Raw genomic sequence first — 26,515 nt, 5'->3', positions numbered from 1 at the left:
TATATATATATATATATATATATATATATATATATATATATATATATATATATATATATATATATATATACACACACACATAATTATATATATATATATACATATAGTTATATACATACAGTCAGGGATGCGGGGTCCCAAAAGGACTCTGGCTTTATATCTCTTCTTTTTCAAAGTCTGTAGTGTACAGAAGCTCTAAACTTTTTGTTTTTAAGCCCGGAATCTGGAGTCCTTGCCGCCATTATAGCTAAGGACTCCGGGCTCAAAAAACAATTGTTCTTCTAACCTAAAAGTTTTAATTTTTTTCCTATTAGTAGTCCATAAACTTATTTATATTTTTAGAGCTCCTGGATACTAAAAGCTAGAATAAAGTAATCTTTTTGTGACTTTCAAATCTAGAGTCCTTTTTGGTACTTCACATCCCTGCATATAGTAATATCAGGCTTGGACATGAAGGCGTGCGATTTGGAGTGCGAATATGACCACGCAAATATTTGTTGTTTTTAAATCATTTTGAAAAATTGACCGCGGCTGTTAAGACTTTGTTTACATTTACATTAGTTTGTTTTCATTTTAAAAATGCACCAAAAAACTTTTATCTTAACTTAAGAAACTTTTATCTTAAATAAATAAACTTAAACAAAATTTATTTTGAAAAAAGAAAAGAAATCTTCGTAGAAGAAAATAATGAAAAATAAAAAAAACTTAACTGAAACTAAAATAAAAAAAACCGAAAAAATACTTGACTAAAATAAATAATAAACTATAACGCTAAATTAAGTTTATAATTACGTTTGGAACTTTTAAACTTTTATCGTTGCTAATGTTTTTATAATATTATACGAAACTCTTTTAAAAAAAGTAACAACTTACTTCTAATGATTGTTTAATAAATACGCGCATTTAACAAAAAAAGATTCTTAATAATTCTTTGTAGTAAAAACAAAAGACAAAATAACTAAATTGTTTCTTTTGTGAGAAATACGTCAACGAAAAATGTTTACATTTTCTATGAACGACGTTTATAGAATAAATTATAGAATTAGTTTATAAGCGTTTATAATCATAAAATATGCATAACTTTATAAATTAAAAAAATAAATATATTATATAAGTATATTAATATATATGTATATATATTAAATATAAAATAATAAGTTAAATATAAAATAATCATGTAAGTTTTTTTTTAAGTTTCCTCATAGCTTAGATATTTTTTTTTTTTGGCGCATTTTTAAAATGTAAACAAAGCATTTTAACAGCCGCAGTCAAGCTTTCAAAATGATTTAAAAATAAAAACTGTTTGTGTGGTCATACTATTGCGTGAAATCGCACGCCTTCCTGTCCAAGCCTGAGTAATATACATATATACATACATTTACATAATTTTTTTTTTCTGCTATATGTATATAGGCCTATATTTTTGTTTAAAAATATATGGTTTTTTTCCTACTTCTCAAAAATCCATGTTTGGTGGTATTGAAAATCATGAAAATCAGAATTTTTGTAGTTAAAGTTAGATTTATATATATATATATATATATATATATATATATATATATATATATATATATATATATATATATATATATATATATATTTATTTATTTATTTATAAGCCTTGTGTGTATTAACATATACACACAAGGCCTCCCTAACTATTCCCAAGACATACCAGAGGGAGCAACCAACTTCATTTTGCCAGAAAGAATGAACAGTTGTTGGTTGTGACCTCAGCAATGTTGTTTATCTATATTGAAAAAAACACTATTTATCTATATTGAAAAATCAAAATGAGCAAGAATAAATAAAATTATAAATTTATATTCAAGTTTTATAACAGAAAAAAAATTTACAAATCTAATAATAATCAAGTTTAACTCTTTATCTTTTTTCGCATCACACCAAGTCCATCATTAAATTTAATCTTTGAAATAGTACGGATTTTTGTTCTTGTGATCTGAATACAGATCGAACTTTGTCCACAGTTAGCAATCTGTTGTGCTTTTCAGTTTCATCAGATTATCTATGAATATACTGCCCCATCATACCTATTGACCGTTCTGAATTGTCATTTACAAAAATCAAAGTTTCAGCATATTTTTGAAAACTTTTGAAGCATGACTGAGTATGCCAATAGTTTGGTGGAAGTGAGAGCCAGTCTTGAACTCGTTGCTTATCAAACCCAATCATGTCAAAAATCAGGTAAGAAAAGACATGAACCAAGGCAGACAAGGATGGTGATTTTTTCCCAATTTTTGTATTCATTTTATAAATTTCCTTGATATCTTGCTTTACTTTATTCTCAGGCTTATAATAGTCAGAGCTAGGCATATCAAATGACAGAATTGCTGATGCAATTTTTGCCTTCTCCTCTGATGCTAACTCATCATCTAGCAAAGCTAAAGGTATCATTGTTGAATCCAAATACCAACAGTGTTTATACTGAGACTCTAATACAGCATCGACAGCTATTGGGTTTGTACATACCTTCTTGTACAGATGCATTTGATGTATGGCTGTAATGTCAAGAAAAGGAGCTTTGATGACATCCTCAGATTGTAGATATTATTTTGCATAAAACAAACAATAAATTCTGTAATAAGCCTAATTTCAATTTTCAGTTTATCATTTTCCTGAACAAACGTAAGTTGATTGGATAAAAGCCGAAGCTTTAGATAATAAATTGCTTTTCCTAAAAATCTTGCATGATGAATAGCACCAGTTTTTCTTACTTTATATGTTATAGGGGATAAGTACGTGACAACTAATTCTGCAAGCTCACTTCTATCATCTCTTATAATACCTAGTTTACTAACGTATGCTTTGCAAAATGTTAATGACTTCATAGCTGCCTTTTTTAAAAAACTGCTTTTAATCTTATTCCAATCAAACCGTAACAGTAGAACTGAATTATAGTTAAAATAAGTTCTTCAAAAATATTTTTAAGCTTTTTGAAAAGAGGATTATCAGGTCCACTAGTTTCTTCATTGGTCACTAATTTCCAAAAGTGAAGCATTCTTAATTCAGTCACATGATGCCTACATGCTATTTGGAGGAGATACTTATCCAGTTCTTGAGATATTCTGGAAACTGATCTTTTATTCGTCCCAGTGTTGGATGATGTTGTATCAAAGCATATTCCTCTAGTTTTTGACGTAAGTTGATACTCCTTAATTAAGTTCATTACACCTAAGAACTGATCTTCACCAGTGGATGACGCTAGTGGAGGTACTCCAAGTAGGTAAGTCTGTCCATTAATGTTAACTAAAACAGCCATTCTATCCCTCTTTAACATTTTTCCTTTGTTTAGCTCAAACAAGGTCTTCCCATCAAAATGAATTATAAATGGATATGGAGATGCGTCTATGGCTGCTTTAACATCTTCTTTTGAAATTTTTGCCATGTTGTCATTTTCTTTTTTCATTTTTCTATATGCGGTAGACTGACTGCTTTTAAATTCTTTAAGATCAACACCTGATTGATATAGAATTGCATTTGTTACCTTCTGTAAAACATTTGGTGACATATCACAGGCTGTAGCAGTAAGTGAAACATTACCGGCAAAATCATCTTTTGGAATTTTTGCAATTACTGTGTCTGGGTTTTCAGAGACTTCTATATGATACCAATCACCTGGCTCGAAATCAGATTCAATTGAAGAATCATCGCTTAGAATTGTGTCTATAAGTTCAACGTTCATCATCTCTCAAAATCTTAGGCTGTAAACGATTTTTCTTCCTGATGCTTTCTTTTGCCTAATTAACAGAAAAAATGTAGTTTTAGTTTTTAATTTTAAAATTAGTGGAAAAAAGAATTAACAGAGCTTGAGAAAGAGCTAAAGTAATTAATTAAAAGTATTGAATACCTTTTTTCTATATTTAATATCCTCTGAACCAATAACAAACTTTCTTTCATTTTCAAAAGAAATTTTAGATCTTCAATCTTGTCTTTTTGTGATCTTTTTTTATCTTTACTGATTGTGTCTTTGAGATTAGAATTACCAGCCCAAAAAAGTTTTTTTATTTCAATCTCAAACTCGTTTTGTTTAGCCAAACCACCACTATTTCCCCTTTTTGCATTTTTTTTCAAGTTGGAATAGGACCTATGCAATTTAAAAAGTTTTTTAACTAAACTTAAATCAGTTAACACATCAAATCCAGCTTTAATCCAGGGTCTCTTGATTTTAGACAAAATACATTCACAACAACTCTCCGAACATCTAGAAAAATTTTTTTTAGGGGGACAAGCAATAATACTTGATATTGATACAGATCGACATTGTTGGTTATATATTAAATGTTGAAGTATATCCAAGCCTGTCGGAAGTTGTATATCTAAATAGAAAAATTTATATTTTATAAATAAAATAAATTTTTTAGCAACTAATGACTCATTATAATTCCAATATTAATAAAAATGTTTATACCTGATATAGCTGGTTTTGCCTCTTTTATAATAAAAAGTTCCTTTTCATTGACCTAAGTTGTGCTTCACTCATTTTTAATGTTTATTGTATGTACTAATCTGTATTTATTAGAAAAATTCAAAGTTTTAAACTATCAGAATTTACACGAAAATATATGTATATAACATTAGGCATAACAGAAAATATATTTTAAAAAATACCAATTTTCATGATTTTCAATATAATTTTAAACAAAAATATAGGCCTATATATATATATCAGAAAAAAAAAAATTGAAAAAAAAAAAATTGCCCCTCCCTCAAGACGCCTGAAAACGACCACTTTTTCGATCAATATTCCCCTAATTTATTAGCTTGAGGGAGGGTCAAAAGTGAACGGACAGCGCTCAAACTTTGTGAGGCTCATTTTTTAAATATTTGCCCCAAATTTAGGGGGTACGGTTTTTTAGATTTGAAAATTCACTTTTTTTGAATACCCCTAATATATATATATATATATATATATATATATATATATATATATATATATATATATATATATATACACTTATATGTTGCCTGAAAGTTTTCTTTCATATTTTGTTGACAAAAAGTAAAAGTTAAAATGCAAGACCGGATTTTTTATTTTTATTAATTGGTAGACTGTCGATATAGCAGAACTCCCTAGCGAGTCAGTCTATAAGATAGTTGATGTAGCAGCACTCCGTGCATGATTTACAGTAAAAAAAATTAAAATAAAAACATTTTATTAAAAAAAACAAAAATAAAAAAATATAAACATTTTAACAAATACAAACATAAATATAAACATAAACAAAAAAGCTTTAAAAATATGAACATTTTAACAAAAATATAAACATTTTAATAAAAAAAATTAAAATAAAAACATTGTTTATATTGTTAAAAACATTCAGAATGTTTTAAAAAACATTCTGATCAATTAAATTTGCGTTTTTGCGGCTTTTTTAAAAAACGATTAATTTGTAATTAAACACTTTCTGACAACACGCAAATGTTGGACGAAAGTCAAAAGTAATTAAAAGTGACATATGTGTTGGCGTAAGAATCACTTTTTTCCTTTCGCTCTTCCCAAAGACAACAAACTATAGATCTATATATATATATATATATATGTATATATATATATATATATATATATATATATATATATATATATATATATATATATATATATATATATATATATATATATATGTATATATATGCATATATATATATATATGCATATATATATATATGCATATATATATATAGTGTGTGTGTGTGTGTGTGTGTGTGTGTGTGTGTGTGTGTGTGTGTGTGTGTGTGTGTGTGTGTGTGTGTGTACACACACAATTAGTTTAATTGATAAAACTAATTAAATTTATTGTTTTTATACCACAATACCACAAAAACACAAATTAAATGACGAGAATATTTTTAAACACATTTTGAATGTTTTTTATTTTTATACTTTTACGGTAAAACATGCGCGGAGTGTTGCTACATTGACTATCTTATAGCCTGCTGCTACAAAAGATTATTGCTATATCAACTTTCTTATAGCCTGCTGCTACTGATAGAGTTTAAACTCATTTTGGTTTCAACAGATATATTACCAACATAAGGAAGTATCAAGTAGTTTTTCATGACTTCTTGGTTTTTGGATTTGAGTTGATTAGTAAAAGTTGTTTCTTTGATAACATAAGAATTATAAATTTTATTTATAAGCCAAGACAGATACATGTTGCTTTTAAGAATGTTAAAAAGATTATTTATGGCCTAATAAAAACCAAGTTTAGTATTATTAATTTTAGAGGTTCTATCAATTAAGCATTGAATTAAATTTACTTTGGGTGAAAAAAAGATGAAACTACAAAAAGAGGGATGAAGGCCTGAATATGTTAAGTACATAAGAAACTATGTACTTTGTGTATATTAATGTCGAAGAAAAAGATTTTTAGATTCCTTTTCCATGGTAAAAGGTATTGAATATTTTATTGACCTAGTCAAGAGAATGACATGCATCACTTTCTGATGGGAATGTGACAAAAATGTCATTAATATAAAGTTTGTAAAATACTGACTTGATTCCATTGTATGATTTTAACCATTTTTTCTCAAAATAACCTATAAATTATATATATATTATATATTATAAATTAACAAGAGCAGGAGCTAGTGGGGAGCTGATAGCAACATAGTCTATTTGGTCAAAAGCATCTTTTTTAAAATGAAAATGTGCAATTTTACAAAGATGAAAAAGTAATTTAAATTGGTTTTGTTAATTTTAAAATTATCATTACTGCCTAAAATTGAATTAACAGCAATATTAATGGTTTCTTGAAGAGGTACATTAGTGTATACGATTGTGGTGTGGTAAGATACTAAGTATTTTCTATGAATGTTAACTTGATTTACATCTTTTACAAAACTGAATGAACTTTTGCACAAAATTCTGAAAGTATTATAGGTGACAGTAATTCTCTTAAAAACTTAGCTAATTGATAGTTGCAGGTGTTGATTGATAAAACAATAGATCTAAAACTTAAATTTGAACTTTCAGTACATAATTTATGCATTTTTGGAAGATCGTAAATATAAGCAGAAAAGAAATAAAATTAAAAAATAAAAACAGTTTAAAAAATAAAAAATAAAAATACATTCTGGATTTTAAAAAAATTTTAAGTTACATAAGTTTGCGTTTTTGCCATACTTTCAAAAGCGTTTCAATGGCAATTAATTTAATGATTTGACTTTTCAATTTTTTTGTTTCAATGGCAATTAAATTAAGTAATTTGTTGTCATAAGAATCATTTTTAAGCATACATACATGTAGAGAGAGTTAGTATTCGCTCTAATATATCAATTTTCTTCTAGGTATTTATCTAACCGCATACTTACAAATAAAATATCTCTAAGGGAAGTTGATGCTTCTAATAGCTGTTGGAATATTGAACAATTACAAACTTATTTTGCCTATGTCAAGACATTATCTCCTGAACTTTCTAAAGACTGCTGCAGGTTTTTTTAATTGATTTTTAAAATTTTATTATGAATTTATCTTAAATTCATTTGTGTATTAACAGTTTGAATTCATTTATGTATCTACATTATATGATCAAAGTTATTTTAGTGTAAAGAAAATATTGATTCATGAACAAAGCTTTAATCATAAGTTAACAAAATCTAAACTCTTATTTTATTGTTGTTTATTTTACTTGGACCACTTGCGTTAAAAAATTACAAAAATACAATGTCAATTAAATAAATGAAAAAAGTTGTAAGAAAATTTTCTTAAAATAAAATAGCTGTTGGTAATTATATTTAGTATTCTTCAAACATACTATCAAGCTCAAAGGGCTGCTGCCACACATACTGCTGCAGCACAAACAACAATACGTTTATTGGAAAGCTTGATTCGTCTTTCTGAGGCTCATGCACGTTTAATGTTTCATAATGAGGTTACTATTCAAGATGCTATTGTTGCTGTATGCATTATTGAAAACTCTATGCAAAATATGTCTTTACTTGGAGGTTATAATTATCTACATGTTTGCTTTCCAGAGGTTATTTTTTGATTTTTTAAAAGTTTGCTTTTGTTGAGTTTAGTTTTTTAATTTTCTTCATATTATAATAGGTTACATAAACTTTAATTAATAGTATATATATTTGAGAATTGTTTTATGCAAATTTATAAATAAATTTAGATATTAAGCAATATTTTCGGGAAAATTGAAAAATATTATTTCAATTACTCCAAAAATAATTAATAGTTTTTAAGTCAATCTTGTGTGACTCATTATGTTGCAAAAATGTTTAGTTTTGCTATAACTATTTCTTGGTTTACTTTTTTTTTGTAAACATCTATTAGAATTTGTAAATATCTGTTAATTAGAATTAGTAAACATCTGTTAATTAGAATTTGTAAACATCTGTTAATTAGAATTTGTAAACATCTGTTAATTACAATTTGTAAACATCTGTTAATTAGAATTTGTAAACATCTGTTAATTAGAATTTGTAAACATCTGTTAATTAGAATTTGTAAACATCTGTTAAAACCTCCAGATAAAAAACACTGTTTTTAATCAACAATTGATTCTGTGATTAAAAAAATCATTAAGAGAATACTTGGCTTGTTTAGCTGCTTTTAGTTGATTTTCTATAAATACATTAGCTGAGCTGAATGAAGTTTGTCAGTAACTTTATAACAGAGGCTACATTTTATCAAAAACTAAAATATATCATTTAAAAATCATTTAAAATTAATATGGAAATAGTTGAAAAACAGAATAAAGAAAATTTTTTTGATTTGAATGAAAAATTCAATAAATTAAGGTTCAATAAATAATTACAACTCTTTTAAAAATAAATATTTGATTTTATTATTATAATCCTTTACCAAATATGAAATGATCATTATTAGGCGCTAAAAGTTATCAAAAAATTTTAAGAATATTTTAATAAACAGGTAAATAAAGAAAAAAAGTTCTTGATTCTTTATTAAAAGGACTATTAGCTCTTAACATATGTTGTTTATATTTTTTTAAATGGTAAAAAAGAATAGCTAATTTTAGCCAATTTTTTTGATTAAAGTAACAATATTTATAAAATAATAGTTTATTTTAGAGTTTTAGTAAATTTAAAGTCATGTAGAACTTTGACAAAAATCTTAGTTTTTAAAAAAAAAGTTCTTAGTTTGTTTTTTTTTTAATTATTTTTTATTCCATTTTTTTAGTTTTTAAATTTATTTCTAATTTTCATGTTTAATATTTTCAAATCAAAAAAATATACCATACAATGATGTCATATACTAAAACTCTTACAAATTAAACACACTTGAATTAATTTATCAAGTCTGTAGATTGCAGCATATATTATAAAAACTCCAAGGTACAGAGTAGAAGTCGAGTAAGAATGAAGCGTAAGCAATGAAGGAGAAGGAGAAGTTTCAATCAAAACAACAAGTTTGGTTTTTATTGATATACATTTATTATTGAATTTTAATCAAAATAATTTAGCACAAACATTCTCTTCACCTTTTTAAAATATTTAGCTAAAAAAATTTTTGATTTTTAAATATGAACATGTGTTAGGAGTTAGAAGTCGCTTAAGATCTTTAGATCACAATCTTCATAACTAATATTGAATCAAAGTAGTAATGGTTGATAAGATACTGGTTGGTGATTTTTGCCATATAAATGCAAATAACACAAAATAAGTTGCAAATAATGTATCCATTTATTTTTTTTAGGATCCAGATAAAGAATATTTTGAGAGTGCTAAGTTAATTCTTGAAAAACTTAACTTACATACTATTCTTGCTAAAGTAATTGAAAAAGAAGAAATTCGATTAAAAGAAAAGGTTGTTGTTGGAAGTTGTACAGATTTTGAATCAGAGCAACAAAAAATTGATAACACTTGCACAACAATCAAAAGTTCTGAAAAAAACAAAAGTTTAATAGCAGAAAATGAACTGCCAGAAAAATGTAATCTAAATGATAATGTGTACCCTTTCGATATATGCATGTTGAATTCTAATTTATCTGCAAAAAACGATGTCGAGGATCATTTATCACAAAAGAATATAGATAAAAGCTCCAGCAGTTGCTTAAACAAAATCATGCTAAAGAGAAGTAATCATGAAACAACTTTCAATCATGAAACAATTTTAAGCGAAAAATCTCTTAATAAATTAAATAGTTTTAAGTTTAGAAAGATTTGATGTTTTTTTCTCAATAATAAATAAAGAAAATTACTCAGTAATAAACTGTATATAAATTGTTGCTAAATGTTGTTGTTGTTAAATCTTTTTTTATTCTATAAGAGAGTTTTATAAAATGACATTTATGTTTTATTACAAAAATTTAATTGTTATGAGTTTTTAATTTTAAAAACAAAATGTTAGGTGTATTTGTAAATTTCATTATTTAATTTTATTGAATTTTTTTAAAATTTTCTGTAGTATAAAAGAGATTTTAGCAGAGGATGTCCAATCCCTTTGATTTTAATGAAGAAGAAGCCTCTAAAAATTTTAAAAAAAGTGATTTTTATGGATCTCCAAGTAATATAAGCTTTATTTCAACAAGCGACTTCATGAAACAATCTTTAGCTGTGGTAAACATGCAGGAAAACAATGAGAGTGATTTTAGCCATGCAAAAGATATCAAAAATGATTTTAACTATGCCAAGGGTAAGTTTTTGCTTGATTTTTTTTTAATTACTGATTTTATTAAAAATGTTACCAACAGGTACTAAGGTGTAATGTAATCTAACAAGAACAAAAGATACCAAGGGTACTAAGATTGTAAAGTAACAATAACAAAAGATACCAAGGGTACTAACATTGTTATATAAATGTAATGTTCATAACTTTTAAACTGCTAAGTAATTTAATTTGCTAAAAATGTTTGTAAATGAAAATTGTTTATTATAAACTATTAAGTAACTGCTAAAAATATTCATAATGTTAAGATTTTATTTAAAAGGATTTTTTTCTGATTCATCAAGGTTTGAAAAAAAAAAGGGTGTACATTTTATGTTTAATGAATATATAAGAATTGATATTACAGTACACAGTGGTTTGAAATAATCAAAAAGTGGCATTAATTCCAGTTTTGCAAAAATCTAATATAAAAAGTTCTGATTATGCAAGAGTGTTGCCAGTAAGTCATATTTTCATGTTCTAAAAGAATTTTTCTTTTTAGACCACTTGGCGCTTTCCCGCAGATGCTCAAAAATGTCATTTTTAAAGAACAATTTTTTAATGAAAAAGCAATAATTTCGAACTTTTATTTTATTTCTTAAACCATACCTGTGAACTTCCACATATTATATATTAATTGGAAGAATATTAAACAGACTTTCAGAGTTTAATGTAAAATGTTTTATAAAATTATATTTCATGCTGTAAAAATGCAGAGAACGATAACTTTTTAGACAAGGAAATAATGGCATACTTGAATGTGAGTTTTATTTAATTCTGTATGTTTCTGTAAAAATCTGAATATGTATGAATAAACTTTAACCCTTCTTCTTTCAATCCAATATAGGTTTTGATGCCGCCCGAACCCTCCTAAGAAAAAATATTTTCAATTTTAAAATTTTTCTACTTAAATTGTTTTTTTGTTGTTTTTTTTTTACATAAAACATGACAGTCATTTTTAGTCAGTGCTAAAAATCACTCTCCAATTCTATTTCATAATATTTTCCCTAACATACATAAAATAAACTTATTAGATTAAAAATAAAATTATAAAAATTGATTTTTTTTCTAAATACAAACGAGGTTTCCCCCAAGTAAAGGGAATTGCGGATTAAGAAAAAATATGCAAAATAGAAGCACTGATATCATTTAATAATAATAGTCTCAAATTATTTTAATTAATTTCATAGTTTTAGCTGAGTATTTATTTGCTATCGGATAACCTGCTATCAGCTTCTATATCAATGCAACCTAATTGTCAATAAACATCAATTAGTTCAGGTAAAACCTCTATATTAACATCCTTACTTCTTGTGGAAATCTCATTCAGTAAAAGTTGCAACACCTCTTCTTGTAGTACTGATTTACATACAGACTTCAAACGATTTTTCAAAATAATACTGGAAATATAAGGATCTGATTTTTCTAAACTTCAACAAAAAAGTTAATTAAGTAGTTAATTCTTGAGGTTTTTCTTTATTATTCATAAGATCTTTTCTGTGACATTTGTGAAGACTTTCTCCACCATTTTCGCCAATAGTTTCAACTGGTTAATTTATTTTTAGGTTTTGAAATTAAGATTAAATTAATTTAATCATGATTTGAGCTCCATGAGCTAAAACTTTTATGAACACAAGTAGGAATTTTATACCATGAATATTTCTCATTGATAATTAAAACTGTTTGTAGACAATAGTTTTCAAATTTGATTGGATTAATTGAAATTTGACAAGACAAACATGTTAATATTGTTCTTAAATCGACAATAAGATTTATATCTATATTCAAAATTTTTGATAACAACATTGGATCAAAAAATGTTTGCAGTGCAGTTTTTTAATTATTAGCTAAATCCGTGCCACCTGGATGGGGTTTGACTACGCGTAAATTAAATTTATCCCAAAATCTTTTTTACATATAACTTTTTTGAGCTTTTACATAACCTTTATTTAGTTTTTTTTTTTTTGCCTGCCATTGCTTAATTTCCGATTTCTTCATCAAATGAAGGAGATGTTCCATGAAACAGATCTAGCAATAAAGTGGACTTATCCCAAAGAGTAGAAACGCTTTCTCAGTCTTAAATAATTTGTTAGTGTAATTTTCAATGTGACTTATTTCAGTTGTTGCTTTACAAAGCGGACGCAATTGATGGTGTTTCAGTGATTTCCGCTAAAACTTTTCCATCGATAGCTGTTGAAATAAGGAGCTTTTGATATTAAGAACTTTTCCATTTGGTAGCCATATTATAATATCAGAAAGTTTATTTATTTTTCATGGTTTTGCCCAAAACACATTCCAGTCATATGTTTGAAGGGTACAGTTGTAACAGAAAAAAGCGAATTGTCTAATGAACTTTCAAATAATTCATCGAACTTTTGTTTGAATTGTTTTCATTGAACTTTTGATTGAAATTTGATTGAAAATTACTGGCTCCATCAAATCCCAAATTAACGACATAGATCAACTCAATTGAGTCCTTTTTGATTAGTAATTTTATATATAAGTTGCGCCCTTGCGATTCTATTATTCTTTGAACAGTATGTATTAAAAGATTTTGCAATGGCATATTCGCCTCATTGTCAGAGTTATGAATATTATTTGGTCTACATATTTAGATTCCAGAATATTGATGTAAAGCGGATGAATATCTGCACCTCTCTCTTTAATTTCCAGTTTTATCTCTATGTACTGAGATTTAGTAAAACCATAATTTAATAGAAAGGCAAGTCTCTCTTTTGGAGACATTTTTTAAATTTCTTTGTCAATGTTTTTATTGATATCATATGCCAAATGTTGACCTTGTGGAAATGCACATGATAATTTTTTTCTAATTTCTTATTACCTATTTGTTTGGCTGTTTCAAGAACATACAGACAGGTTAAAAATCTTTTAGCTCGTTTTACTTTGTTACAAAAGAAATAAAATCTTTATTCTTTAACTTCATTTAAGACGATTTGTACTTTTTTATTTATTTACACAATTTTGTAAATTCTTTCAATTTGTAGAAGATTTTGAGGTTATATTAATTAAAAGGAAGTATTTTGACATTATATTAATTGTAGGTCTTAACGTTACCACAAGTATATCTTTTGATGACAATATTATGCTATTTGATTGAAAATGACTGTCATGTTTTATGTAAAAAAAAACAACAAAAAAACAATTTAAGTAGAAAAATTTTAAAATTGAAAATAGTTGTTCTTAAGCGGGTCCGGGCAGCATCAAAACTTATATTGGATTAAAAGAAGAAGGGTCGAAGTTTATGCATACATATTCAGATTTTCACAGAAACATACAAAATTTAATTAAGTCACATTCAAGTATGCCAATATTTCCTAGTTCAAAAAGTTGAAAGCCTGTTTAATATTCCGATTGATATATAATGTGTGGAAGATCACAGGTGTGGTTTAAGAAATAAAATAAAAGTTTGAAATTATTGCTTTTTCATTAAAAAATTGTTCTTTAAAAATGACATTTTTGAGCATCTGCGGGAAAGCGCCAAGTGGTCTAAAAAGAAAAAATTCTTTTTTATTTTAACATAAAAAAGAATTTTTATGTTAAAATAGCAACAATCTTGCATAATCAGAACTTTTTATATCGGATTTTCCCAAATCTGGAATTAATGCCATATTAATGATTATTTCAAACCACTGTGCAGTGCTGTAATAAAATTCTTTTAAGATGGCAGATTTATTAAAGTTTCAATTTTGTTTAATGGTTTGATAAGATTTTAATTTATATTGGTTAAAATCATTTTTCAAGTTAAAAATCATTATGCAATTTTTTTTTTTTTTAAATGTGCTAATTTTGTCCAATATATATGCAGCACATGATTAGATCACATTCAACTTAAAATTCATCATATTCAGCTTAAAAAAAGGATTAATGAAGAACTGTGAGGAGTTAGATTATGATAATTCAGCTGTAAAGTTTGACACTGAAAATTGGAATAAATTTTTGTTTCATGAATATATGCTAAAAGTGTAAAAAAAAATTCATTAAAATCTGGAATGTAATGTCAAGTTATTGTTTTTGAGTTTATAAAACTTGATAACTAAAAATGTTATTAAATAAAGCTTGATAACTGCATGAGTTGAAAAATGTTTAGTGATCTTTTGTTTATCTGTGACTTGCCTGCTGTCATCCAATAAAATCCATTGCTCGAGCCTTGGTGTCAGAAGCTCAGCATTTGACTTAATGAAGTCAACGACTGGTTGGATTGTTTATATTATTCTAGTTTAGCATATATTACCTCTTCTCAATTGCATTTATCAAATTTTAATCTTGATTTAAAATATCCTCCTTGCCATATGACTTATTGGTTTCTCCTAAAGATTGCTGACCTTTTGTCAGGGGAGTGAGAATAGGCAGCTTGGTACTGAGGCAATGAAAGAAGAAATGTCTGGATAAACATATTGAGGTGCATTCTTGCCGTGTGAAGGTTAATAGATCATTCTTGCTGTGTGAAGTTTGATTAGAAGTAGCATTGCTTGAGTGATCAGTCAGTCAAATTTGTGCAATTGCAGACATTAAAGCTTTCTTTTTTTTATCTTTAACATAGAAGATATAATTATGCAAATTTGAAAGTAGGAAATTTTGCACATTACTTCATACTAAGTATAATATTAACATAAAACATACATAAACTGTACAGTATTTAAATCATTTAAATTGTACAATATAAAGCACTGCTATGTAAGTGATTGTTTTAAGCAATGTTTGCATGTGGAATAAGGTGCCCAAAATATGTTTTGATCCATAACAGTATGCCATGTAAGTCTTTCTCGTTTTACAATATGCTTTTTTGCATTCAAGTTTTTGATAGCATCTAAATTAAATAAGTTTCGTTATTTTGTTACTCAAGAATAATCCAAAATGTGAGTTCCAGTTACCTATGCTCTGTAATGTGATCTGAAATGTGGATCACCTATGCTTTGTGATATGATCTGAAATATGGATCACCCATGCTTTGTTATGTGATCCCAAATGAAGATCACCTATGCTTTGTGATGTGATCTGAAGTATCATCTATGCTTTTATACTACTATTTAACTTTTTCTAAAGTTCTATGTCATTCTAGACTATTTTAGCAGTTCAAGAATATTCAAGAAATTCAGATTTATTATCAAGTTTTAAATTTATAAGAGCACTATTATATATTTAAAACTTCATAATAAATCTAATATTAAATATGAATCACAGACCTTGTTATGAGATTTTATTGCATAAGGGAAAAGTATAATGTAAGTTAATGTAACTTTACTCAATATTTATATTTACATCGTTAAAAGTTTAATTACTTGGTTGCGTATTTTAAAGTATTGCACTGTAATTAAATTTAACTTGAAACCATTACGCCATTTACCGTGTACCATTTATTGTTATAAGAAAAAATTATCAATAAATTTTAAATATGTTTTTTTAACAAAAAATATTTTACCTCATTTTAAAAACTTAACCTATACCTTTTATTTCTAAAAACATTCATAACACAACATTATCGTCTTATGTTTGCTTTCTCGCAATTTAGTTGTGTTTTTTTAATTAGAGGGGAATTGTTTATGGCTGAAGTTCTTAACAATCAATTACTTAATTTTTTATCAACTATAATATAATCTATTCCTTATAACAACTTTGACTAAAGTATCCATTGAGTTTATCAATAAAATATTCATGAACATAATTTATGCTCATAATTAAAACCTTTGTTATTAGAACTTTTGTGAAATTGACTATTATGTTTTAAGTATTACTTGTATAAAAAATATATTAATTCAGGTAATACAGGATAAAAATACTTATTGTTATAAGCCAAAATTAAAAAAAACAAAATAGAAATGAAGTAAATAAAAGCTTGTTAGTACTAAAATTAAAGCGTATACAAATAAATGAACTTAAAAGGCAAGTATTACTTGGTAATAGATGTGGTCCAAAATTTGTTAGTTTTTAAACTAGCTTAACTACTTGTTTTGCATCTACTTTAGAATATTTTATATTATTATACTATTTACATATTGGTTATTAGTCATTGTAATTATTAGCAGTCATTATAATTATTAGCAGTCATTATAATTATTAGCAGTCATTATAATTATTAGCAGTCATTACAATTGTTAGCAATTGTTACAATTAGTAGCAATCATTATAATTATTAGGAATCATTATAATTTGTCATTTTTATAAAACTCATTAATATTATCTCATATTGATTTTTGTTACAAATATTTCTAAAATAATGATAAAAACAGAAAAAAAATACAGTTTTTAGATAATGAAAAATATTCTATAAAGAGTCTATTGCTTTTTGTAAAAAAGTATTTGTAAAGAGCCTGTAAAAAATGTAATTAAACCTGATTTAATAATAATTATATAAATCTGACAAAATAATCTGACATTCAGCTGACTTTTTAACTATAAACACTTTATTTTTAAAATACCCTCATCAGTAAGACCTTTTACATTTTAACATATTGTTAAAATGTAAAAGGTCTTAACATTTTAACAACCATCTTACATTTTCAAAAGAGAAAAATTAGTTATTCTTCTTGAAGAATTTATTATCTTTTAAGGAAATAATATTTAAAATTGTTGACATATGTGCAGGGTGTTAGCCATGAATTTATTTTTTACTGCGTTTTTGCAATATTGGAAATATTTATTATTATTGTTATACTAAATATTGGGAATTTTATTGACAATGTCTTATTACTTAAAAAAAATTTGGGGAATTTTAAACCCAATGAGAATTCTGTGTTATACACAGTTCCATTGGACTGGCTAACACCCTGATGTGCTGCATTAAAATGTGCATCTTTAAACTTAAGCAATAAGTTTCATTTTCTTGCAGACCAAAACTTATATTTAACTTAAGTCAATTTTGGATGCAATTTGTTAATCATTCAGATTGGCCTTTAATAATATACAACTAGAGATCACAAATGCACCCATTGTTTCATGAAACCTGTTCATTCCAAATATTCTTGTGAACTTTTGCAAAAAACATTATCTTTATCAACTAAAAACTCTCAGAAAAAGAGAATTTTCAAAGAAAATCAATAAAAAAACATTTAAGAAAAATGATACTCTTGCAAAATTAGTACCACCTTGATTTAAAAAAATTAAAAAAGGTTTTGTATTTTATGATATATTACTGAACATACTTTCAGAATATATATGAATCAAAAATAGTTGATGCAGACAAGAATCGGCATTTGAAATACAATGGGACACCATTTCCATTATTAAGTTGGTTTGTTAAAGGACATAATGCAAAACTTGATAATATTGGTATGCTGGGAAATTTTTTTTTGTATTAAAAACATTTGAAAATCACAACGTATGAGATTTAAAATAGTATTATATACAAGGCTACCATATTCTGCAGAAATAATTCTACCACAAGGCTACCATATTCTGTAGTATGCATTACTTTTAAGATATACTTTTTTGCAGTCATACAAACTGGTATTTAAAAAGTTCCCTTTTTACCATTAATATTGTTAATAAATAAGATTTAACAAGGTGTTGATTCTTTAATTGCTTTAAATATCTTGTGAATGTATTATAATGGTAGAGGAAATGTATTTGGAAGAAGACATTTTGTTTAAACTAATAGTTGCATTCCTGACAATAGGACTAAAAAGATCCTTATATAATAAATGCTTACATAGTTCAAACAATTCCAACTACATTTTCTGGAAAACAGATAATCCAAAAAAATAGCTGACAATCTTGAAAAATTATTCGATTCACTGTGCATGGTAGAATGACAAGTCACTAATTTTATTGCTTTCTCATTTATTAGTTACAATGTTCAATTTTAAATTGAATTATTTTATAAATTGCTATAAATAATAAAACAAGTATTTATTCATGATTCTTTATAAATAAATCAATTTTAAATTGAATTATTTATAAAGAATCATGGAATAAATACTTGTTTTATGATTGTAATCAAAATCTTTAAAAGTTACAAGAAGATTGAGATTTAAAATAAAGACTTTAGATTTTAAATACCAGCATTGATTGTCCATCAGGATTGTTGTATTAGTTGGGATGATTTATGCAAAGTTTACCATAATCATAATGAACTAAAAGGTAAGAAAGTAGTAATCATAATGAACTAAAAGTAAGAAAAGCTTTAAAACTTTTATAAGTATTACACCCTGGACATAATAAACTTGTGTGTATTAGCACTTATACATGAAACTACATTTGTGGCTTCTAAAAACTCATTATTCAAATTAAAAAGATCTTTCAAAATTTTTAACTATTTTTAACAATTGTTGGACAATTCTTAAAATGATTTTCACCTAATATTATTAATCCTATTATATTACAAGAAAGTGACAAAAGAAAGTGGCAAGCTGAAAATTAATAATAACAGATTAAAAGTTTTATCATCAGTTTTTTAGCTTAACTCAGGAGTCAGACCTAACAGCCCAATACATCAGACTTAGATTTTAAGTAAAGAATTTATTCTAAAAATTTTAAGTTTTTTTTATCTAGGTGCAACAAGTTTAAAACAAACACAATCTTTTGATACTGTTTTATCTGATACTTCATTGCTGAGTTCACCATTAAATTCTTGTAAGTTAATAAGTTTATTACTTGTAAATATTTATGTAATTTTCTAAAAGTTCTTATTGTAGTGTTGTAGTGTTATAGTGCTTTGTATGTGAGAAGTACTAAGTACATCCCACCATGTCTTAAGTAGAATCCTACTCTATTTGTTTCTTCTGATGATTAGACTCCTTAATTGTAATGGCTTATTTAGCCATGGAAGGTGAAGGAAAAAAGTTTTTTTCAAATTTTATTTTTATTATTCATTTTTGTCACATTGCTTGAAGTAAATTATTTGTAAAATGATTATGAAAAAGTTATAAGATGTTGAAGTAAATTATTTGTAAAATGATTATAAAAAAGTTATAAGATGTTGAAGTAAATTATTTGTAAAATGATTATAAAAAAGTTATAAGATGTTGAAGTAAATTATTTGTAAAATGATTATAAAAAAGTTATAAGATGTTGAAGTAAATTATTTGTAAAATGATTATAAAAAAGTTATAAGATGTTGAAGTAAATTATTTGTAAAATGATTATAAAAAAGTTATAAGATGTTGAAGTAAATTATTTGTAAATTGATTTTTAAAAGGTTAAAAGATATTGAAGTAAGTTATTTGTAAAATGATTTTAAAAAGGTAAAAGAAGTTAAAGTAAATTGTTTGTAAAATGATGTTAAAGCGAAAGTGAAATTGAAAAAGCAAAATGCTGTATGACTTACAATAATTAAATTATCTGTTAACATTAACAATTTATGTTATTGCAGCAATGAATTGGTTCACCAAATGGTTTTTTCAATAAACTGGTTTAATAGAAATAGTCTACTCATGAGAAAGCAATAAGCTTTATCAAACAGACTGGCATAGATGTAAACCTGTATTACATTGTTTCCTGCCTAAGATGATGAATGTTGGATCTTCTAGACTCTACTTATAGTTTTTTGTTTGTGCCTACTTGGTAGTAGCTATGCAACTTTTCTGTTACCTTCTGAATGTACAGCTATGAAACTCAGTTTAATGAGTTTAAAGTTCTAAGGCTGGCTGGTAGTAAAGTTTCCTGAACTATGTGGTAGCCGTAGAGAAGCTGATTCCATCAACAGCTGTAAAATATCAGAGTAATAATACTGTCCATGTGCCATGTTGCACATGTATAGCATCCCTGCTAGTTCTTTTAGTGTAGATTGTCAAGACAACATAAGAAGCCCTTTGTTATGACTTGAAGCTGTTTAGCAGGATTGAGACAACTGCATAGCTCATTGCTTAGGGTGTTATGCACTATCTATAATCAAGTTGATATCTTTAATAACTAAAATGACTAAAGTGCCTAAAAATATAACATAACTGTTTTAATTATTTTTGACTAATATTCATGGTGTTTGAAGTAACTTTTTATCCGTTTAATTTTTCATCTAGCAAATTTTACTAGAGTTACTTGCCCTTTGTAAAACTAACTTTTGACTGTTTTATTTTAAGATCTGTTGATCTGTTGATCACTATTATCATTTGACTTGCAAAGATTTTATATATTATATACACCTACACTTTATATTACAAAACTTTTGTTTTTCTCAATTACTTACTCAGATAGATAACTTTAAAACTCACTTTCCAAGTGAGTTTTAAAGTTATCTATCTGAGTTTTTAGGTAAATAAGGCCATCCTATAATCTTTCTGAATCTTTTATCTCGTATTTCTTATTCAGACTCCCTTATTTGCACTTCTGACTAGTACTTTAAAACTAACCGTGATGCCTTTCCTCTCTCTTCTCATAATTGCAGCTGCACAAGAAGGTTTTCACCTTCTTGTGCAGCTGCAATTTCTAATTGTAATCAATTTTAATCTTTTTTACAAGCACAACTCTTTTGAGAGCAATCATAATTTTAGTATTGCAAGAAATCAATGTTCCATTACTCATGGTTTACTAATATTTACTAATATTTTATGTATTTTATTTCAAAAACTAGGCTATAAAGTCTTATGGAAAATCTTTAACAATGTCATTAATAAAAGTCTAACATTCCATCTCTAATACACGGGTCTGAACTTTTTACCTCTCCCAAGACAGAACTATTTGCAAGGAACTTTTCCTCTAACTGGTCTCTTGAAGTAATTTACCACTCTGCTGTCATTTCAAACAAACAATTTAATCCACTGTTAGAAAGCCAAATAAATCCTGCTTTTCTTTCTAAAGTTATTTCCTACTTAAACTCTTCTACTGCTTGTGATAACAATCCTGTAACAGTCTTACACAAGTGTTCACTGTCTTTCAAAAGTGAATCTTGTTTTCCTTTCTGCTGGAATACAGCTTTTGTGGTTCCAATTTTCAAAAACTTTGAAGAACACTCTGACCCTTCTAACTATTGTCCAATCATCAAGTTTCCATTATTCATACATCAGTCTTCTCTCTATTATTAGCAAGGTCTTTAATTAACAAATTTCTAATATACCATCTTGAGTCAAACAATTTACTTTCTGATATTCAATATGGTTTTCAATCTTTTTGTTTTACATCTAACTTTTTATCCGTTATGACAGAACGGTTCCATTATGCATTAGATAAAGCAATGAGGCAACAGCTATTGCTCTTGATATATTTAAGGCTTTTGGTAAGTCTGGCATTCAGGTCTCCTCCATTAGCTTGCTTCATATGGTGTTTTTAGAAATATTTTTGAGATGAATCATTCCTTTCTAATGACAGATGATGGTGATAATGATGATGATAATAATAATGATGATCATCAACATCGCCATCATTGTCATCATTATCATCATTATCTAAATTAAGACCTAAGATGTGCTGAGCATTGAGAGATATAAATATTTAAAAAGAAATTAATAGTAATTTTATCTTCAAAATGAATATTTTATGTTCAAAATGAACATAGTATCATCTTAGCATAAAAATTTTCAATGATTTATAAAAAAAGTAATGTATGGTTTAGTTTTAAAAATTATTGCAGAGAAAATATTGTTTAACTAAAAATATTTATTTGAGAAGAAACTTTTTTTTATTGGTCTTTTATAAACTTTTTCCAAGTCATCTTGAAAAATGCTCCAATACTATTCTGCCATCATATGTTTGTCCAAATGTCTTTGGTAATGATCTTTGATAGTCTTGAGATCTTGATGGAATCGCTCTCTTTGTTCATCACTCACATCTCAGAGGTTTTTAAGAAACTGGTTAAGATGTTTATTTGTATAATAAAGTTTTTCATTTTGCATACAAGATAATAAAGGGATCCCCAAGTTCCAAGTTGTGTTCATATTAAAGAAAATGTTTTAAAAAAAATGTTTGGGCTAAATTTTTTGATTAAAACTAAGTAATAATTCGGTATCAATAAAATTAAAGTTGACATTTAAAAATAAAATAATATATTTGGTTTCGTCAATTGTCAGTATTATTTTTAAATAAATACATTTTCTATAAAAGATATTTTATAAAAAATAAAGAAAAAGATTTTATAAAAATAAATATATATTTGCTTATATATAAATAAAAAATATATATTATATATAAATAAAAATAAATATATATTTGCTATTATATATTTGTTTTTTTAATGTTTTTTTAAAATAAGGATTATTTGTTGATCGAATGAAAGTAAGCATGATTTGTAAACATTAATTTGAAAAGTTGACTATGAGGTATTCAGATTGCGACATTTATTATAAAGACCAAGAACCAAGAAAAAATGTAGAAGGCTTGCTTCGACTAAAACAACAATTTTTGTTTTTTTTTAAGCATTTTCTTTAATATGAACACAACTTTTCTTTGGAAAACTTGGGGATCCCTTTAACATTCAATCAACTAAATCTGCATAGTTTTCAGCTTTATCAATTCCAAGAAAGTTTCAACTACATCTACAAAGGACAACCAAGTTTTATTCTTGCCATCCATTGTTTCAATAAATTCTTTATCATTTATAATGTAGCTAATTTGTGACAATATAATATTTTCTTTTGACAATTTAACCATGGTTTTAAACAAATGTGCTGGAAAAATTGGTTTTTAATTACTTTAAATATAAATAACTTCCACAACTTAATCTTTACAAACTTTTTTATATTAGCAAAACGCTTTTAAATAAAGTTGCTAATAATTTTAATTAAAGCATCATTGGAAGTCGTAAAAAATTTTATTTATATTATTTAATTATATAAGATTTTTTTTATAAGTAAAATAAAAAAAGTAAAAATTATAAAAAAAACTTTAAATTTTATAAGTGACAACTTTAAACAGCAATGGTCTCTTTAATAAACTTTATATAAGAATCATTAAAGTTAATTCAATTAAAAAACTAGAAAGGTTTTGTTGAGAAGGAAAAAAAAGGACAAATCTTTTTGAATGTCGTTTGAATTTTTGATCTTTGCTTACATTTTTATATTATTAAAACTTATTATTTATTACTTCATTATTATTAAATAAAGTAACAAATCACTGCTAATGATTTTTTATAAAAATATTAATGAATAATACATATATTTTTTTTTATATTTATATATATGTATTTTTTATAATGTCTTTAAATATTAAAATAAATTTATCAGCTTTTTTAAATAAACAATTTAATTATTCTTTCTTTTGTTTATGTTACTGCGAAAAATTGTTAAGAATCTTTTTTTTTTAACTTTTAAATGTGTGCATTTATTAAACAATTGTCAGAGATAAGTTGTTACTTTACTTAAAAAGGATTTTGCATAATATTATATTATAAAAACATTGGTAAAGATAAATGATTTAAAGTTATTCCAAACATAATTTAGATAGAAAAACATGATAAATCTTTATAGTTTACTATTTATTTTAGTCAAGTTTTATTTTTATTTTTATCTTAGTTCTAGTTAAGTTATTTTTATTTATTTTTTTGTCGTTATTTTTTTAAGAAGATTTATTTGCTTCTTTTACAATAAGTTTTTTTTTAATTTTCTTCATAGTTAAGATAATTTTTTCAGCTCATTTTTATTTGTGTGGTCATATTATGACGTAAAATTACATGTGTTCCTGGCCAAGCCTGAGTTGTAATAAACCTATTTCATTTCTGCTAACAATGGGTTCATTCATAATATTTGGCGTGCCTACTATGAGAGTGCTTAGAATTATTTTTGAATCCAGTGTCGCTTTCTTGCTCATCTATCCCAAATGCATGGAAATTTAGTAAAACTTTTCTTGCTGACCAAGGAGAAAGTTTACCATTTTTTAGATCTTAACAAGTAATTCAGGTGTGTTCTGAATACTTAGTTAAACACCATTTAATAAAGTTTTAGTGTTATGGTGTTATCTTGCAAATAATTTTAGTGTTATGGTGTTATCTTGTAAATAGTACCACCATTTTAGTGTTATGGTGTTATCTTGCAAATAATAAGAATAGTTGATTGGTACAGAACCAAAAATATTGCCATTGTGCAAAAGGGCAAATTTGAGGCTTTGCTTTGAGCTATCAATAAACATTCTCCATTCGGTTGTATTATATACAGAAATACCAAACTGTAATAGGAGACCTGGAATACCATTACAGAAAACAAATTAATGGAATTCTGAAAAAAAGTTAACAAATGATTCATCTCTTGTTTTAAAGTAGGAAACTTTTACAAAACTGTCGAAAAGGTTATTTTCTTTTAATCAAGAATGTTAATAGGTCTGCTGCTTGTTTAGCAAGTCCTAAATCACACTAAGTCATTGAGTTCTATCTGATTAAAACACTGAGGCAATTTTAAATGTTTTTTTCCATTATCTGAAGTATTTACAAAGCAAAAATAGCAGTGGTTATCAATATTGGTGGTTCTCTTCGTGCTATGGGGACTAATAAAGGTAAAATTTTTCTTTTTCCTTTGTCCAATCTTGAAGTCTCTCTTTGTAAATATGACAAACAGTATGTGGAGCCATATTTACAAATAGAGACTTCAAGATTGGACAAAGTAAATGACATGTAAAAAAAAATCATCCACAAGATGTTTCTAGCATTTAAGCAACTTTTTATTCAATATTTTACTTATTTACAAAGTGCACATAAAAAAATATTATAAATTTGGTAAATCTACATTTTTATAACACCAAGGAACTGATAATCTTTTCTTTTCTTTGTTTAATTAAGTCAGTTAAAAGCACTGTATTTAGTAAATTAGGAAATAAAATTTAGTAAATATAATTTGCACAACAAGGTTTGTGTTGTATGTATAATTTATACTACAAAGTCTATATCTATGTAAATCTATTTTATATGTGAATAGCAAACCAGAATTGCTTAATGGCCTATAGTTATTTAAAACCAATCACTTAATCCACAAACCAATCACTGAGTCAACACTTAATCTACAAACCAATCACTGAGTCACTACTTAATCTACAAACCAATCACTAAGTCAACACTTAATCCACAAACCAATCACTGAGTCAACACTTAATCCACAAACCAATTACTGAATCGACACTTAATCCACCAAAGTCTTTTTGCTTTGATAAGATGCTTAGTTGTTTTATTGTTTTGAGAAAAATTACATAAATTTATTAAAAGTAATTGAATGTATTATACACACATTAAATAGTTCTGAAAATTATCTAGCGGAGGGGGACCAAAATGTATTAAATAGCAAATTTTTTTTTTTAGCTTCAAAGGAAATTACCTATAATTCATCTCTGTCTTTAAAAGAAATTCCTAATAGTTCATCTCTACCTTTAAAAGAAAAAACTAGTAGTTCGCCTGCTGTCTTGAAAGAAATTACCCATAGTTCATCTACATTTATAAAAAAAGGCAATGATGACCTTGCTAGTTCAAAAAAATCTGCAGAGGTAAAAACTTTTCTTTTTCAGATTTTGTATTTTTACGTTCATAAACTAACAAATATAACTAATAAATATCTTTTTAATGCTGTTTACTTTTAATAGTTAAAAATAGATCGTTGGGCAAAACTTCCTTTGATTGATACAGTACAGCGAATGATTCAGGGAAAGGTAACAAATTGCTTTTTAATACTTAGAGAAAATAAACAAATACTTCAATAATTTTAATTTATAGTTATATTCGCTGGGTACTTAGTTACCTACCAAGATTGGTGGTTGAATCTTTTAATATTATCAAAACATGATTTTAATATTATCAAAACATTATTTTAATATTATCAAAACATTATAATTGTTTAAGATATAATAGTCTGATATTTTTGTTTTTTATTTTTTAAAGCCGTGTTGGTTAGAAGGTTATAGATCATTGTCAGAAAAAAGAAGTCTTCTGGATTTAGCAGTGAAAACTAATGATGGTAATAGCATATTAACAGTAAGATTTATTTTAAGTAATTTTTATTTAAGTAAAAAGTCTTTCTA

At 26.0% G+C, this 26,515-nt stretch overlaps 2 protein-coding genes across 2 annotated transcripts in view; both read left to right on the top strand.

The window, feature by feature from the left end:
* The window catches only part of LOC105843323 (DNA helicase MCM9), a 63,065-nt gene extending 52,793 nt beyond the window's left edge, over positions 1 to 10,272 (top strand). Inside the window, exons 7-9 of the mRNA XM_065805224.1 lie at positions 7,309 to 7,452; positions 7,760 to 7,997; positions 9,686 to 10,272. Of these exons, the coding sequence (XP_065661296.1) occupies positions 7,309 to 7,452; positions 7,760 to 7,997; positions 9,686 to 10,156 (853 nt within the window). The 3' untranslated portion in view covers positions 10,157 to 10,272. The remainder of the gene's footprint in view (positions 1 to 7,308; positions 7,453 to 7,759; positions 7,998 to 9,685) is intronic.
* A 122-nt stretch (positions 10,273 to 10,394) lies between these two features.
* LOC100204413 (spermatogenesis-defective protein 39 homolog) overlaps positions 10,395 to 26,515 on the top strand; it is an 80,226-nt gene continuing 64,105 nt past the window's right edge. The window contains exons 1-5 of the mRNA XM_065805225.1: positions 10,395 to 10,624; positions 19,145 to 19,225; positions 25,803 to 25,984; positions 26,081 to 26,146; positions 26,376 to 26,468. Coding sequence (XP_065661297.1) covers positions 10,420 to 10,624; positions 19,145 to 19,225; positions 25,803 to 25,984; positions 26,081 to 26,146; positions 26,376 to 26,468 — 627 coding nt within the window. The 5' untranslated portion in view covers positions 10,395 to 10,419. The remainder of the gene's footprint in view (positions 10,625 to 19,144; positions 19,226 to 25,802; positions 25,985 to 26,080; positions 26,147 to 26,375; positions 26,469 to 26,515) is intronic.

Source organism: Hydra vulgaris, chromosome 09, assembly GCF_038396675.1.
Source record: "Hydra vulgaris chromosome 09, alternate assembly HydraT2T_AEP".
NCBI lineage: Eukaryota > Metazoa > Cnidaria > Hydrozoa > Anthoathecata > Hydridae > Hydra > Hydra vulgaris.
The sequence above is the reverse complement of the archived record's forward strand: the minus strand, read 5'-3'. Positions and strand labels throughout refer to the sequence as shown.